The 17677-nt window shown below is 43.7% G+C and overlaps 2 protein-coding genes and 1 long non-coding RNA gene across 14 annotated transcripts in view; 1 reads left to right on the top strand and 2 right to left on the bottom strand.

Moving 5' to 3' along the window:
- Positions 1-5084, bottom strand: part of CHPT1 (choline phosphotransferase 1) — a 29746-nt gene extending 24662 nt beyond the window's left edge. Inside the window, exon 1 of one of the 2 annotated variants that reach the window (XR_009736500.1) lies at positions 4647-5083. Coding sequence is in view for 1 of the 2 variants with exons in the window: in XM_061417081.1 (XP_061273065.1) it covers positions 4647-4919 (273 nt within the window). In the remaining variant the exon portion in view is untranslated. Of the gene's footprint in view, positions 1-4646 lie in introns of both variants that reach the window. The other variant, XM_061417081.1, reaches the window with a different exon arrangement.
- Positions 4539-16155, top strand: LOC133247801 (uncharacterized). The gene is made up of 2 exons (XR_009736501.1): positions 4539-4596; positions 9232-16155. It is a non-coding gene; the product is annotated as an uncharacterized LOC133247801 (long non-coding RNA).
- An 802-nt stretch (positions 16156-16957) lies between these two features.
- The window catches only part of MYBPC1 (myosin binding protein C1), a 100771-nt gene continuing 100051 nt past the window's right edge, over positions 16958-17677 (bottom strand). For 8 of the 11 annotated variants that reach the window (XM_061417068.1, XM_061417072.1, XM_061417074.1 and 5 more), the window contains one exon: positions 16958-17228. In XM_061417068.1, coding sequence (XP_061273052.1) covers positions 17131-17228 — 98 coding nt within the window. In that variant the 3' untranslated portion in view covers positions 16958-17130. The remainder of the gene's footprint in view (positions 17229-17677) is intronic. The other 3 variants (XM_061417070.1, XM_061417071.1, XM_061417077.1) reach the window with 1 other exon arrangement.

Here is a 17677-nt window from a genome sequence, read left to right as displayed (position 1 = left end):
TGAACCAGAATTCTAAAGGGGAAACAGTCTGTTTCTTGGGAATCAAGCACAGGAAAGCCACAGGCATCAGAGCTACTTCTACATCACCGGCAGAAGCTCCTTCTAGACAGCACTGGGATTAGGGTGAGGCCAGCAAGGCACTGTGGGTGCATGATTCAAGGAGGCATTTTCGACCCTCAGGGCTGTCTGTGCCTGCCTGCCTCACTCCACTCCCTGCCCTGCTTCTAGAACTTTCACCTCCTGCGAGGTATTTTGTTTTAGTATGAGAGGCCACTCTCTCACAAGAGTCCTGCCTTCATAAATGACGCTTCTTAAGTTACTGAACTAGAAGGAAATATTCTAGATTTCAAAGAAACCAAACCTGTAACAGAATTTGACTAGGTTATTGCCTTTTCTTATTATTCCTCCAACAAATAATTCTTGATAGTCCAAAGGCCACTCGAATCTGAAATATTTAGACAGGGAACAAACCATTTCTTAAGGTTGTAAATATCTCCTCAGATACACTTGCTTTCAATTCATATCATAAGGGAAAGAAATTATTCAAGGCCCTTTGACCCAGCCCTATGCTGGGCACCAATCTGCTATAAACACACTCTTAATAGCAGTCACATGGATTTATATACAGATAGCAAGAGGGCAGAGCAAAAACATTTACTCAAGAAAACCGAAAAGGGAATGGAGCCACAGTTTATGCCAGTCAAAAATAAGCAGAGAATGCTACTAAGCTGGAGCCCAAAGAACCAGACTCGAATCACCAAATTTTCTCATCGAGAGGGGACGCAATTCAGTTCTTGTTTTCTGTTTGCCCTGACTCTTGCATACTCATGTCAAAACTCCCTGGACCAAATTGATAAGTATTTAATCTGAAACAAGCTAAAACTGAATATGGATGGAAAAACATAATCTCCCAAGATTATAAATTGCTATTTCCTGCACGCAGTCAATAGTTTAGCAAATATTTACCAAGTGTCTACTTTACACAGGGCACTATGCTGTGGAGAATGTTCAAATAAATGGGCAATTGCTGTCTGAACTTAAAATATGGTAGACTGTCTTACTCAATAAGGACATACATAACCAAACATCACATCACACACATAACCAAAATAAATGGAGAAGTTCCACAGGAGAGCTACAAAGACCTACAGCAGAAGTATAGTTTTCCAGCTTGGAATCCTAGACTCAGTTTAAAGAGGTTAATTTATTTCCCTTTAGTTTCCTCATCTATAAAATGAGGATAATAGTAGTACCTTTTCATAAAGTTGTGGAGAGGATTAAATGAGATAATAGACAAAAGCAGTTTAAATGAATGCCCAGCACATACGTGTGTGCGTGTGAATGCTAAGTTCCTTCAGTCATGCCCGATTCTGTGCAGCACTATGGGCTGTAGCCTACAAGGTTCCTCTGTCCATGGGATTTTCCAGGCAAGAATAATGGAGTGGGTTGCCAGGCCCTCCTTCAGGGGAATCTTCCCGACAGGGATCGAACCCATGTCTCTTACATCTCTTACATTGGCTAGTTCTTTACCACTAGTGCCATCTGGGAAGCCCCAAGTACGTAAGTAATTCCCGGTAAGTGTTAGTTAAAAAGTCACTCAGTCATGTCTGACTCTTTGCGACCCCATGGACTGTAGCCTGCCAGCCTCCTCTCTGTCCATGGGATTTTCCAGGCAAGAGTCTTGGAGTGGGTTGCCATTTCCTTCTCCAGAATGTTAGTTATCATTGCTATTATTATGGAAGTTCATAGGATTAAGTAGTTGATTTGACTTCAGAGAAGGAAGAAAAATTTCCTAAGGAGGTAGTGTTAGGAATGGACACTGAGAGATGAAGTGGGACAGGAGAAAGAAAGAGGAAGGAGAAAAGAGAGGGACAAGAAGGAAAGAAATCTTAAAAAAAAATTTTTTTTGGCTGCACTGCGTGGTATGTGGGATCTTAATTTCTCAACCAGGATTGAACCCCCTTCTCCAGCCCCAGCCTCCATTAGAAGCATGCAGTCTTAACCACTGGACTGCCAGGAGAAGTCCCAAGAAATACCCTTGATATAGGAAGTAGTTCAATTTGGCTGGAGTAGAAAGTTCCTTAATGAAATGGTGGCGTGACATGCAGTTCAGAGTACCATTGCACAACAATGTAAATCACTTAACTTTTTTCTCCTAATTTCTCGTCATCCCCAGTCATGTCCTAGAATATCAATACAGTTAAAAAGTAGATCAAATATTATTAACATAGATATGTAGTGAGCATTAATCATAAATGTGTAGACTAACCCAAGCATCAGAGTCTAACAACTGTATGGGCTTTCCCTGACCCTTTCTGGAAGGAATCCACCAAGTCTGAAAAAGTACTAACTCTTAAGTTTAAGAATCAGAAAACACATTTCAAGCCAGGTTAAAGACACTCCAGGCCTCAACTTCCTCTTAATAAAATGTATGCCACTATTAGTTCAGGATGGCTGGACAGAAGAAATACTAAAATGGTGCGAAGGCCTTTCTAGGAAGGGAGAAAACTTGCCAGCCTCCTTGGGTTGATATGAGACACAAATGCAACAATGAATGTGAAAGCATATTACACACCTGATAAGCATTACATAAAACACAAGGTATTTTTCCTGCAGATCACCCAGAAAAGAAAGAACTGCAGATGAGACGGTGGTGGTATATGGTAAAAAGAATCGGGCTTTGTAGTCAGGCCTTCTTAGATCTGAACCTTGTCAGATCCTGTCTCTGTGGCCTATGAACTGCGACGTTCCTTTTGTGGTCTTGCCGGGATATTATCAGACAGGCAGCGTAACTCCTGTAACGGTGTTTCCCCTCACGGCTACAGCCACTTAGCAACATGTTCAGGATCTAATTACATTTCAGAAACACTTCTCAGTTTCATCTTGTTTTTTCAAACTTTACTTCCTGTTTTTAGATCATTCTGATTTCTTTTTTTTTAAGTCCCTCAGATCCTCCCTGTCTGCCACTTTTTTCCTTTTTTTTGAATGAATGAGGCATAGCCTAAAAATTAATAATTTAACCTGTTCCATCAGGCCCCATCCCCTGTCATCCCTGAACAGAATCTCCTGGACTTCTCTGCCTGTCCTGCTCTTTGGAAGTGCTCAACAGATGGTTATTAAATTAATATTGAAAAGTTCATGATTTAACTGGCAAATAGAAACATTCAAATGTTGTCAGCGAAACCAAGGCCCAATAAAAACTAAACTTTATTATAGGTTTGCAGGACATTTTTCATAAAAGTAATATTTTTAACAGGTTGAACAAATTCTAATTTTCTACATTTATCTGCATGTAATATATCATTTAGTCCTCACTGCATTCTTGTGAAATTTGGCAAGTATTGGCAAGTATTATTTCTATTTTACATGAGGAAAGCATGCCCACGTTGTCTGTCATTCCATAGTGTGGCAAAGCCACATTAGAACCAAGCCTTCCCTTCTGGCCCAGTGCACCTTCCATTCTGGCACACTGCCTCTGGGGAATTCTGCAAACAGGCTTCCACTTACATTTTTTAAACAATATGTAAATGAATTGACAATGGGAACGTCTGCCGAAAAATCAAATATTAATATAACTAACATCCATCAATCTATGTTTAAAATGTAGGCTTCATCAAATACTTAAAAAAAAAAAAGGATCCATGTTGTATTCCTATCCAACCTCAAGTCAAATTAGTTCTCCACAGGATCTATACTCCCTGGAGAAAGAAATGGCAACCACTCTAGTATTCTTGCCTGGAGAATCCCATGGACAGAGGAGCCTGGCAGGCTGCAGTCTACGGGGTCGCAAGAGTCGTAGACAACTTAGCCACTAAAACAACCAACGAACCAGGACCTATACTCAAATACGATTATAAACGGAATCTCTATGTGGAGGGCAAAGAAAAGAAAGCAATGTCACAGAACGTGCAATGTAGTCTTTATTCCAGGTATTCTAAAAAGCCATAGATGGGAGTGGCCCCCTCTGCTTCCTGCTCCCCCCATCACACTCAGTCCAAGGGACGCTTCTGATTAACAGGTGTCAACGAAGAAAGAGGAAGTAGTTAATCTCTTAAAAGTAACTTATCTTTGATCAGCGCTATCAGTAATTACAGGATCACTAGCACAGCCTTTGAGAAACAGACGGTTAAGTATAAAAGTGTCCAAAGGGCATTTCGGGCTTGGTCAACCAAACCACAAGCCCTAAGGCCAGGCGGGACGGAGCTGGGGGTGTTCAGTGACCAGTGTGCAAAGTCACCGACTGCTTGTCCACCCCCATCCCCAACTTGGCGCAGAATGGGGCGGCGGCCAGACAGGCAGGCCCCTCGCTCGCAGTGGCCGAGACAGCCCGTCCGCCGCCCCGGGGGTGGACGGGACTGGGCAGTGACCTTGAGAGCCCCTCCGCCGTCCGGAGGAGGCTGGGGGTACACGCGGGACTGGGTAGGGGCGTGATAGTCTCCCGGCAGAGCGGAGAAGGCTCGCGGCGGCCGCGGCGCGGAGGTAGAGGCGGTGTCCACCCCTCCGCGAACCCGGCCCGCTCTGCCCCCCGCGCGGGTTGGCGGAGTGCGGCGCCCCGGGAGCCTCCAGGGCCGCACCTGCGCCGGGGTTCGGCTCAAGGTGGGCAGCAGTTGGGGGCCCGCGGGCGGCGGGCGGTCGGCGGGCCCTACCTCCTCGGTGACCGTGGGGCAATAGGAGATGAGCACGAGCGTGGTAAGCATGTTGATGGCGAGGCCCAGGAGGGTGATGGAGTTGGGGGCCATCCACAGCGGGATCCACTGGAGCAGCCAGGTCCAGTAGAGCTGCAGCGGCGGCTCGAGCAGCGAGACGCCCGCCGCGGTGTAGCGGTGCTCCTCCAGCCGCCGCAGCTGCGCCGCGCTCAGCGGCTCGGTCAGCGCCTTCAGCCAGCGCGGCGCCGGCCTGGCCCCGGCGCCCGCCGCCATGGCCGCCTGCGGGCCCCGCCGCTGCGAGCGAGCGCAGCCCGCGCGGGGCTCCAAGGCGGGGACAGGTGGAGGGAGGGGCTCGCGGGCCCGGGCCTGCGCCGGCCGGGTGGGACTCGCCGGTCCGGCCCGCGGCCGAGGTCGAGGTCAGGCCGGGCCGCCCCTGGTCCCGGGGCCCCCGCCCCTAGAGCCGCCGGCCGCAGGGGGCGGGGCCTGGGGGGGGGGTGCGCGGGGAGGGGGCGGGGCCGCCTCGTGAGGGGTCCAGCCGGCGCGACCGGTCCGCCCAGGCCTCCGGGTCACCTCGGGGTGCTCCACCGACCGTCACTTTCTAATTGGCGCACAAAGGGCCCAGACTCCCCCAAGATCCCGATGCACCTGCCTATAAGGTCCGATTCTTCTCCCGGGACCGCTGGTGACGCTCCCCGGAGGGAAGTCTCGCCCGCGGGACAGTTGGTAGCGGGTTCCTCTAACTCGTGCTGTGTGCATAGCTCGGTTCTCTTCTTTGGCGAACGCCTTGGTCTTCAGCCAAACTGAAGGACGCCGCTGCCTGCAGACCCGGGGTCTGCGGGATACTGTGTGAGAACATGATTTTTGCCCATCTTGGGTCACTGGTTTGAGGGCCCCATCCGTTGGCCCATAGAGAGGTCCTGTTTGATAAATGTACGGGGACAGGATAGGTCTTCCTCCCAACCCCCAGGACTGGGGGCCCTGGCCGTGTATTAGCTCTAGAGAACCCTCACTTTCCGGTTCCAAAGTATTGGAACTGCCAACCAATCAGGATTTAGAAACACCGTCTAACAAGGGGACTGAATGGTTGGAACCCAAATGCCTATTTTTCAGAGCAGCCCATACCGATAACCATGTTGTTTGTTTTTTTTTTTTACACACACCGTTCCCCCCAAAGACAAGGATCCAGGTGGTACCTTCCACTGCCCACCACACAATGGCAGTTCACCAGCCCCTTACCTCACAATGCACTCTTTAGACCAAGGGACAGCCTGTCATAAACATATCATTTTGCACAACCAGCGACAAGCCTGACAGTTGCCTTTTCTTCACCTCAGGGTTCTTATCGGTAGGCACTTCTCTAAGACACTGAACTAACTCAGAAGCTGCTTAGTGACAGTAGTGTTGGGCAGTGGTTATCAGCGGGTACAGTTTGTCTGACAGATGCCACCACAACACCCTGGAGATGGGCTAACAAACTACTACCCAGCCCACCACCTGTTCCCATACAGCTTATAAACTACAGATGGTTTTTAGACTTTAAATGATTAAAAAAAGAATTTTTTCTGTGATGCAAAATAACATGAAATTCATATTTCAGTGCCACTAATAAAGCCATGTTTATGCCTTACATACTAATTATGACTGCTTTCATGCTCCAAGGGCAAATTTTAGTGGTTGTGATAGAGACCATGTAGCCTGAAAAGACTACAATATTGACTGTCTAGCATTTTACTCAGAGAAGGCAATGGCAACCCACTCCAGTACTCTTGCCTGGAAAATCCCATGGACTGAGGAGCCTGGTAAGCTGCAGTCCATGGGGTCACTAAGAGTTGGACAGGACTGAGTGACTTCACTTTCACTTTTCACTTTCATGCATTGGAGAAGGAAATGGCAAGCCACTCCAGTGTTCTTGCCTGGAGAATCCCAGGGACGGGGAGCCTGGTGGGCTGCCGTCTATGGGGTCGCACAGAGTCGGATACGACTGAAGCAACTTAGCAGCAGTAGCAGTAGCATTTTACTGAAAAAAATTTGGCAATCCCTTCTTTAGAAGAATAGGAGGGTGTCTGTAGACCAAACCATGCATTGAATATCCATTTCCTAGTCTCTTATGTGAAAAATGATACTTACAAATGCAGGAAAGGAATCAGAATGATAGAGATTCATTCTTAACTCTGTGGGGGTTTTGTACAGTAAACTTGGAGATACCTGTCTTTTAACTTGGCAGGGTCACAAATGAGTCAAGGAAAAATCCTTTTCCAGTTTAATAAATTTATGTTATAGATAATTTTAACTATAGATAAAAAAACATCATAAAGAGAATAAAAGGGCAAGCTGGGAAAAGGTATTTCCCTCAAATAAAATCCAGATTGAATAGTACCCAGATCATATAAGGAATTTCCAGGTGGTCCAGTGGTTGGGACTCTGTGCCTTCAATGCAGGGGCTCAAGTTTGATCCCTGGTCATGGAACTAACAGCCCACATGCTGTGCAGTGCAGCCAAAAGCTATTAAAAAAAAAAAAAAAAACACATTTCCTATACCCCAAAGTTCTTTCTTTAAAAAAAATTATCTTACTAAATTTACTAAAATTAATGATGCATTCTCTTGCCAGGAAGACTTTGGTAAAGTCCAACCTCCATAGCTCAGCATTCGAAAGCCCAATCTTCCTTTCCCAGTCTTATTTCCCAAGTGTCTCTTCCCTCACTCCTCTCCCTAATCTGATGCTCCAGCTTCATGGATCCATTAGCTGTTCCCAAGTACACCCAGCACTTCCTCATGCCCCACTTTGCTTCCTGGGCTTGGAGAGTACCCTCCATCTCTCATCACCCCCACAACATTGCTCATCAGTGAAGGTTCAGCTTAAATTCTGCCTTCTCTGAAATGGCCTCTCAGATCCCTCCAGTTCGATCTCTCCTGCTTCGACACAGAGTCCTTTATACCTTGTAATCCAGTCTGCCTTGAGGCACTTGTTTATGTACTGATCTCCTTCTTGTCCAGCTCGGAGTACAAGGATTATATCCCTGCACTGAGTATGTTCCTCAGTCCTTGGTATCGAGTAGATATCCATACATTTAAAACCTTTTTGTTTTGAAATAATAGTCACAGAAAGTTGCAAAAATTGTACAGAGAGATTCCTTGTACTCTTCAGCCAGCCTTTCCCAATGGTAATGTCTTACATTATCCTCGGTACAAGAGACATCCATAAGTTTTTATTTGGTGGTTTATCTTGGTTTAACTACCAGTTCTTTTTGTGTAACTTGCAATCATATTTCAAATCTTCTTCCTCAGCATCTAGATCAACTTTCCACAAAATGTTCTCGTCTCATGTAGCCAGATTAAGTGTAAAATAACTGCTTCAAAAAGCCCCTAAATTTCATTGGTTTGGAAAGGCATGTGTTGCAATAAAAAAATCACCTGGCTAGATTTTCAGTGTAGCAGAATTTTATCTTTCAGGGAGTCAAGCTATGTGTTTAAGTGTTTAGAGCTTTGGACCCACAGGCTGGAGAATTTATGAAGATTAGTGTAGTTCTGTGGTGTAAATCCTTGCCTTTTCTCATTTATGTGCTCTGGTTTAATTTGTTTTTATAGTTCTGTACTTTGTGACTCTAAAGTCCAATTTTATAGAACCATGGCACCTTTCAAAATACATGAGTGGACATAAAGTGTTCAATAATAGATTGACAAAAACATTCGCTCTCTTCTCTAGAAACGCTTAATTTCTGGATCAAGATCAGAAAAGCAAATTTCACAATAGAATCCCTGAGATGTTGTAATTGTGTTTTTTATCTGATATTTCGAAAGCAATTTATGGTTGGAAACTGATTTTCCTCAGAGACACAGTTCTTAGTGATCTGTCCTATTTATATCCTTTAACTGTTTTTTATTTATTATTGTTTTCTGAGTTCTCATCCCACTGCTTTAAAATGTTTTCCATGGTATGACTTGAGCGTTGGAGGGAATCTCCTTCCTCAAAAATTCCTTCTTCAGCAATTTGTGGTAAAGCCCCACAATGAGTTATTCCTATCTTTGGATTGGGGCTTTTAGGATAAGCAGGTAGGTCAGATTTCCATGTTAGGTTAGGTCGTTATCAGAAACACTTTAGGAGTGATGCTTTTATCAGAAAGTCTTTCCTCTGAGACAGCTGAGAGAGAATGACTCCAAACAAAGAGCCATGCAAGGAACTTGTGAGAGACAGCTGGAGCTGCCCGCCCCCAACACGGATGAGCACAGGAATCACCTGGAGATCCTCTGATGAGGCAGGTTCTAAATTAACAAATCTGGAGAGCGAGTGCAGGGAGGGTTTTCAGTCCTAACGAGCTCCCAGGTAATGCTGATGCTGCCGGAAACCGGACCCCATGTTGAGTCATAAGGGACTGAAGGATATTCAGCCTTAGAAGGCTTGGGTGGAGGCATGGCAAGGAGGAGGCCCCAGGAGCAGAATGAGGAGAAACAGGGCTGTGGACAATTAAAGGATGAGAAAGACAAGGTTGGCTCACTTAATTTTGGTTAAACGGTGCTTTCCAGGACAAAGAAGCGATATACAGATAGATTAAATTTTTCTATTTTATATTATGTATGTGTATTAAGGGCTTCCCTCGTGGTCCGGATGGTAAAGAATCTGCCTGCAATGCCGGAGACCCAGGTTCAGTCCCTGGGTCAGGTAGATCCCCTGGAGAAGAAAATGGCAACCCACTCCAGTATTCTTGCCTGGAGAATTCCATGGACAGAGGAGTCCGGCTACAGTCCATGGGGTCGCTAAGAGATGGTTACAACTGAGCAACTAATACGCATGTGTATTAAACTGATTATATAATACCACCTACAGTGGAATTAAGATCTATTTTGTTGGTCATTGTTTCATTTGTTTTGTTTTTTGTGGTATGCAGGATCTTATTTGCCCTACCAGAGATCGAACCCATGTCCCCTGCAGTGGAAATGCAGAGTCCTAACCACTGGACCAACAGGAGAGTCCCAGTTGTTCATTGTTGATGAGGTTTTTGTTATACTGTGCTTTCCAGACTGGGATACATTTAGCTCCCTGACATAATGACTGGAATGACATCCATTTGAAGATCTGGGAAGAAAAAATAGTTTTCTGTTTAATAAATGCATATATCATGGAGAAGAAGGTAACATGGATAAACTTTAACAAATAAGCAAGTGAGGCAGTGGCTTCAGGCTGGGCTCTCACATCCTGTCCATCATTTTCCTTTTTTCTGCCAAGAGGAGGGCTGTTGAGTCGGACAGGGTGAAGAGCCCATGCCTGAGATAATCCCAGTGAAGCACAGAAACAGGTGCTCTTTTCTTTCTGTTGTTGATTTTCTCATTTCCGTTTCCTCTTTCCTTAGTCCTTGCCTGGTGTGGTTGTTTCTGGCTTCATTTCTGTCTCATTGCTCTTGACTGCCCTTCCCTCTGTATAGATATTAATGTGTTTGTCTGTGCTCCTTTCCTCCCTCCTACTTGACAATGATCCTGGGTCTTGGCCTTCGATGAACCCATCCTAGCCACACCCTCCTGGTCTGTCCATCACTGTTACTTAACTTCTTCAGGGAGTGGAGTTACTAAAGACTGTGGGTCAGAGTCCATGCTGGCCACTATGAAGACTTGACATTTATGGAAAGATTCATAGAACAACTTATCTCACTAATGAACTCTTGATTCTACTGCAAGACAATGTTCCTTGAACCCTAACTGTGAGCTATTATAGTTAGCTGTTTGCAACCTTATGGATTGTAGCCCATCAGGCTCCTCTGTCCGTGGGATTCTCTAGGCAAGAATACTGGAGTGGCTTGCCATGCCCTTCTCCAGGGGATCTTCCTAACCCAGGGATCAAACCCACGTCTCTTACATCTCTTACATCTCCTGCATTGGCAGGCAGGTTTTACCACTAGCACCACCTGGGAAGCCATGAGCTATTAAGAAGCCATAAGATATTAAGTACCTAAAAATAACCCCACATAGAGGCTCTGCCCCTTCTTGGCAACCTCCACCATTACCCCACCTGCCTCCAACGCAGCGGTACTGCCCCACACAGGAGTGAGAACTGAATTTTCAGTGACCCGCCAGTGGACATGCAGGAATGGGGCTGGGATGATCAGCCCAGGGGCACTTCATCCCATATCCTGCAGGGGATACATTATTTGGTTCTCTAGTCCACGGGGTCACTAAGAGTTGGACACGACTAAGCGACTTCACTTTCACTTTTCACTTTCATGCATTGGAGAAGGAAATGGCAACCCACTCCAGTATTCTTGCCTGGAGAATCCCAGGGATGGGGGGAGCCTGGTGGGCTGCCATCTATGGGGTCTCACAGAGTCTGACACAACTGAAGCAACTTCGCAGCAGCAGCAGTGCTTAAAATTTTCCAAATGACCACATGACTCCAAATCAGCTTTGGTTTATTTTGAAACATGGCTCCCTTCCAATCACTCCTCGTCCCAGTTGTCTAAAAGGGATGCCTTGCAGAGCTGGAAGAGTGGCTCCTTTCTTTGTCAAGCTGGTAACTCCTGTTTATTTTTCATTTCTTCTTTGTGTTTTTTCCCATTAACTTAAAAAATATTAAGCCAACATTTTTAAATTTGTGTGTAATGTCTTTAAGATATTTTCTTAGTCTCCAAGACAAGGATGAAGGTGAGAGGAGAACGCTGGAAGGAAAAAATCTCTTGCCTATGCAAGTGCTTACCTACAAAGAACAGAAAGATTTCTCTAAAGCTATTGCTTGAGAGAAAAAGAAGCTATGGTCACTCATGCACTTGAGGGCAAAGCTTTTGCCTTTAAAGACATGAGTCCACCAATGCCCCAAGCCACGTGCTCAGTGACCCCTTTGGGAGTGTTTACCTCCTGCCACCTGCCTGGTGTTTTGTCCCTAGCAATCAACTCCAGATAGAAGAAAAATCTTTATCTAGGCCAAAAGTTTCTCAAGTCAGGGCATTTAGGGACAGAGAGAGATCATCAGGTGAATTTAAGAGGGTGATGACTGCCCTTAGAATCAGGAGAATTGGTCATTCCATTAGTGGGTTTGTTTCTCTAATCCAGTGTAAGTTATCAAAATTCAATTATTGATACAAAAGTGAAAGTGAAATTCGCTCAGTTGTGTCCAACTCTTTGCGACCCCATGGAGTATACAGTCCATGGAATTCTCCAGGCCAGAATACTGGAGTGGGTAGCCTTTCCCTTCTCCAGGGTATCTTCTCAACCCAGGGATCGAACCCAGGTTTCCCACATTGCAGGCGGATTCTTTACCAGCTGAGCCACAAAGGAATTTTATAAATACCTACGCATAGCAATCAGCCGACTCTTTGGTACAAGGATGGTAATTAGTGCTCCAGATAAAACAGGGAAATAAAGGCAGAGCTCAGTTTAGGGTCAAGGAATGTTATAAAGGAGGGTTGGTGAGAAGACCGTCTGGTTTTCTTACTCCTTATTCTACTCCTGGGCTACCCTTGTAGCTCCATCAGTAAAAAATCTGCCTGCAATGCAGGAGACCCAGGTTCGGTTCCTGGGTCTGGAAGATCCCCAGGAGAAGGAAATGGCAACCCATTCTAGTATTCTTACCTGAAGAATCCCAAGGACAGAGAAGCTTGGCAGGCCACAGTCCATGGGGTCGCAAGAGTCAGACATGACTTAGCGACTAAACAACGAAACAATTCTACTCCTACTCCTACTCCGAGGAAAAGAAAGCCAAATTTGTGTTTCAAGGATTCTATTCAAAGGAACTGAAGTGAGGAAGGAGATGGGTGGTCAGGCCTGGAGTCAGGAGAGAACTGGTGATAGTGGAGAGGTAAGAGTGATGGTGGGTAGTAGAGGAGGGCGAAGAGGGGACACAGGAAAGGGAATGAAGGTGGCTGGGGGCTGGCTGACCCCTCGTTTTTATAGCTCGTATACATGAATATTTAGAAGTTATAAATCTAATGAATGGTTCATAAAATGGTTGTATCCTCCAGTTTTCTGAGGGGGATACCCTCATAATGACCTGGAAGTCTAGATTTTTTTTAAAAAATTAACCTTATTAAATTATGACAATTGAGTACACGTCCTTATTTGTATTTATTCATTTATTTATTTGGCTGGGCTGCACAGCATGCAGGATCTTAGTTCCCTGACCAGGGATCGAACCCGTTCACTCTGCAGTGGAAGCATGGAGTCACAACCACTGGATCACCAGGGAAGTGTCAGAAGGCTAGATTGCATGTTGGATTATCAGTCTTCAAAGATACTTGCCAGGATGTTGTGTGCTTTCCACCCTGCTGCCCCCTGCACCACGAGAGGTCTCAGGGACACACACGCAGATGCCCTGCCTCATGTGCAGCCTCAGTCACACCCTCCACATCCCGACTCCCTGAAAAATAAGCGTCCCTAGGCTCAGACAGTAAAGAATTCGCCTGCAATGCAGGAGACCTGGGTTCGATCCCTGGGTCGGAAAGAACCCCTGGAGAAGGAAATGGCAACTCACTCCACTATTCTTGCCTGGAGAATTCCATGGAGCCCTGGTGGGCGCCAGTCCATGACATCACAAAGAGACGGACACGACTGAGCGACTTCACTTCACTAGGCCACCCATTGGGCCTCAGGATATATATGCTGGCCACTTTGTTCTTCCTTGGGGGTAGAAAAGGAAAAGGCCCACAAAGTCCTTAAAACTGGACTGGGTGCAGGCTACAGGAAGGAAGGAAGGTTTGTAAGCCTTTAGGTATGCATGCCCCCTTGGGTCCATGGCCTCCCTGCTGTGTGGAGGGAGATATGGCTGGAGGAGGGTCAGAGGGAGAGGCTTGAGCATAGAGGGTCCTCTTGCCCAGGTCCAAGTCTAATACTAAGTGGTAGAACTGTCCAGTCTCCCCACAAAGAACATCTTTAAAAGTAGCAGGTAAAGGGAATTCTGTGGTGGTCCAGTGATGAGGACTCAGTACTTTCACTGCCAGGAGCCTGGGTTCTGTCCCTGGTCAAGAAACTAAGGTTCTAAAAAAAAAAAAACAAGAAACTAAGGTTCTGCAAGCAGATGGTGTGGCAAAAAAAAGACAGCAGGTAAATAGCCAAGCTCTGGCCTTGGAAGTCAAAAGACCCAGGTCTACACTTGTCAGGAAGTTTCCGCATCACTTGTCCTTGTCTTGACTATACTGGGTTGGACCATAGGCATCTCTGCCATCACCAGTGTAACCTGAACACCAGAGGCTTTGCCTTCTCTCCATCTTCTAGGCACCGAGAAAGAGTCAGTTGACCCAGACCCAGAAGGAAGACAGAGAGATCCTCTCAATCTCTCTGGCTACTGGGGAGATTAGAGTCATATTTAATTTGATTTAGAAAAATAAAATCATGTGGCATGTCCTGCACGCCATCCTAATTTGATACATACATTGATAATAACAATTACCTAAATACATTATTTGACTTCCGAATCCTTATAGTATTCTCTTACACCTACAGTCTGCCCTGTTTATGTGCTTCCCTTTGGTTACCAGTCTTGTACATTATAAATTTCCTGAGTGGCTTATTTCTCACTGAATTCCTAGCTGAGTCCAAACCAGCGCCATGCACACAGACATTCAAAAACTCATTCATTGAGCTAATGAGAATGTTTCAAGTATCAATTTAAAAGTGAGTGGTTAAGCAGTATGGTACTGACGCAAATACAGAAATATAGATCAGTGGAACAGAATTAGCCCAGAAATAAGCTCATGCACTTACAGTCAATTAATCTATGACAAAGGAGGCAAGACTATACAATGCAGAAAAGACAGTCTCTTCAGTGAGCAGTGCTGGGAAAACTGGCAAGCTATATGTACAAGAATGAAATTAGAACATTTTATAACACCATACACAAAAATAAACTCAAAATGGATCAAAGACCTAAATATAAGACTGGGCACTATAGGCAGAACACATTTTTGACCTAAATAGCAGCAATATCTTCTTTGATCCACCTCCTAGAGTAATGAATTTACATTAAAATTAAAATTTCATTTTAATGAAATTTAAAAACAAAAACAAACAAATGGGACCTAATTAAACTTAAAAGCTTCAGCATAGTAAAGGAAACCATAAACCAAATGAAAGCCAACCCACAGAATGGGAGAAAAAACTTGCAAATGAAGTGACCGACAAGGGATTCATCTCCAAAATATTCAAACAGCTCATGCATCTCAGTATCAACAAACAAATAATCCAATTAAAAAATGGGCAAAAGGTCTAAATAGACATTTCTCCAAAGAAGACATACAAATGGCCAACAGGCATGTAAAAGGATGCTCAACATCACTAATTATCAGAGAAATAAATGCAAATCAAAACTGTAAGAAAGTATCATCTTAAACCAGTCAGAATAACCATCATCAAAAAGTCCACAAACCATAAATGCTGGGGAGGGTGTGGAGAAAAAGGAACCCTCTTACACTGTTGGTAGGAATGTAAATTGGTCCAACACTATGGAGAACAGTAAGGAGGTTCCTTAAAAAACTGAAAATAGAACTATCACATGATCCAGCAATCCCACTCCCGGGTACATATCTGAGCATGGCCCCCAATGTTTATTGCAGCACTATTTGCAATAGCCAAGACATGGAAGGAAACTAAATGTCCATCAACAGAGAAATGGATAAAGAAGTTGTGGTATATACATGCAATGGAATGTTACTCAGCCATAAAAAGGATAAAATAATGTTATTTTCAGCAACATGGATGGACCTAGCCATTATCATACCAAGTTAAGTAAATAAGACAAAGACAAATATGGTATGATATGACTTGCATGTGGAATCTAATTTTTAAAATGATGCAAATGAACTATTTACAAAGCAGATATAGACTTACAGATATCAAAACCAAACTTATGCTGATCAAAAGGGAACTATCAGGAGGGTGTGGGGAGGGATCAACCAGGGGTTTGGGATTAACATACACACACTATATATGTAAGAAGGATAATCAGCAAGGACCTACTATAGAGCACAGGGAATTCTACTCTATATTCTGTGGTAATATATATGAGAAAAGAATCTGAAAAAGAATAAATATGTGTACATATATAACTGAATCACTTTGCTATACACCTGAAACTAATACAACATTGTAAATCACTGTACTCCAATGAAATTAAAACAAAAATAAAAGTGAGTGATTAAGGATGTATTGCCTTATTCCAATGTTTCTTGGAACTAGTAGGGCTTTTTCCTACTTCTGCATTAATCAAGATGTAAACATTCATCAAGCTTTCTTTTACAGTGAGTAAATAAATAAAAATAAAGTGAGTCACTAGTGTAATTCTTTAAAAAATTTTAATGAATGTTTCATTTCCCAAAAGAATTTTTCGTAAATTCCTGTGGTATATCATTTTTCTTTAATGGAAATTTAAACAAAGTTATTTAATGGAATTTAAACAAATTCAATGGAAATTTAAGCAAACTTACAGGAAAGTTAATAGCAATGACAGCTTCTGATACTCTGTTCTTTGCAATTTCAAAATGGACATTTTCTTCCTTATGGGAACTTTGCAATGTATAAGTATTCTTAACATGAGGATATACCATATGTAGAAAACAGTAACGGTGTGGTACCTTACCCGCCCTCTACTCCACTCCCCGAAGTGAAACTTTCTCTGCAGTATCAGGAAAGTGAAGGACATTGTTTATAATACAAATGTTTCTTGGCATCTAGATTTTGGAATAAGCTTTCATCAATTTGAATAGATGCCATCAGCAAACTCTAAATCTGTAACTGCTCTGTAGTCTACAACAGCTTTCCATCAGTGTGACGAGGTATTTAGCAGGAACTCTGGTGCATTTGGCCAGGATGCTGTGCCAGAGACATGACTTGGGTCAGGCCTGAGTCTGGTAGCATCCTGACTCTTAGCCTGTGTCCTTAGGTCTGTCTGATCATGCAACCCCAAACACATAAACGAATACTGTATCATTTCATCATAAATAGTTCAGATTTATTGTACCATTTATTGAATACATTTTCCCTTCTGTTGAGAAAACTTGTCTGAAAGACTTCAAGAATGTCTCATAGTAAATTTAAATGGGGAAAAGGGCACAGATCCACTGGAGTTAAGTAGGGTTGTGGGAAATAAACAACTCTTCTTTGCTTAGAAAAATTTCTTAGATCCAGAGAAAGATGGGTTTTAAGGTTACATTGCTGTTTATTGTGTGTGTGTGTGTGTGTATATATATATATATATATATTTACTCTAAGGGAAAAAAAAGATTTCAGAGTCTGTTATGTTAAGCTAAAATAACTGTTTCTGATTATTCTATAGCTTGCATTTTTTTGGAAAGTACAGTGACCAAGCAAAGACAACAATGACCAAAATGCTAACTTCAAATGAGATTTTGTTTGCAATTTTTAATTAAGCAATCCGTGCAAACATTTTTTTTTTCTTCAGCATCAGGAGGAAAAAAAACGACCACACTTGGGAGCCTGGTGGAAAAACAAATGCTTTCTCATTGCAACCCGATTTCAAAGCAGTGGCGTGCAGAGAGGCAGTGCCCAGGCCCTTTATTCCTCAGGGTTGCTTGAATGCAAGTCTCGCAAATATGAATCAATTATGTTAGGAGGCACACCTTGCAAGAGGAGCCTGCAGAAGGAAAGGCCACCTAGAAAGGATAAGAAGGAAAAAGCAAAGTCAAAACTGTCTACACGTGAAAAATCCCTGAAACAAGACCTCTTGACTAGCTGTTTGCAAATGTGACTAATTATGTTTCAGTTAGTTACAAAGATTCATTCAGTCCCTACTTGGAAATCTTCTCTTGGGTTTAGTATATTTAGAATCTAAAACACTCCGCATTGAGAAGGAAAAGCAAGTTCCCTGCAGACACATAGCAGTTTTTTTGTTCCCTACTATTATCTGTTCTTGGTTTAAATTCCCAACTAGTTGGAGAGTGTTTATTGCCCTTTGCAAGGTTTTTGAGATTGCTCTATAGAATGATTTCAGTACTCTGACTGAATGGCAGAATAAATGCAAATCGTGTTATGAGTCAGTAGGAAGAACCTTTTCCAGTTTGTTAATGTTCTTTTTAATTAAGCACAAAGAGTTCCCATTGAA

This window comes from Bos javanicus, chromosome 5, assembly GCF_032452875.1.
Source record: "Bos javanicus breed banteng chromosome 5, ARS-OSU_banteng_1.0, whole genome shotgun sequence".
Classification (NCBI taxonomy): domain Eukaryota; kingdom Metazoa; phylum Chordata; class Mammalia; order Artiodactyla; family Bovidae; genus Bos; species Bos javanicus.
The sequence above is the reverse complement of the archived record's forward strand: the minus strand, read 5'-3'. Positions and strand labels throughout refer to the sequence as shown.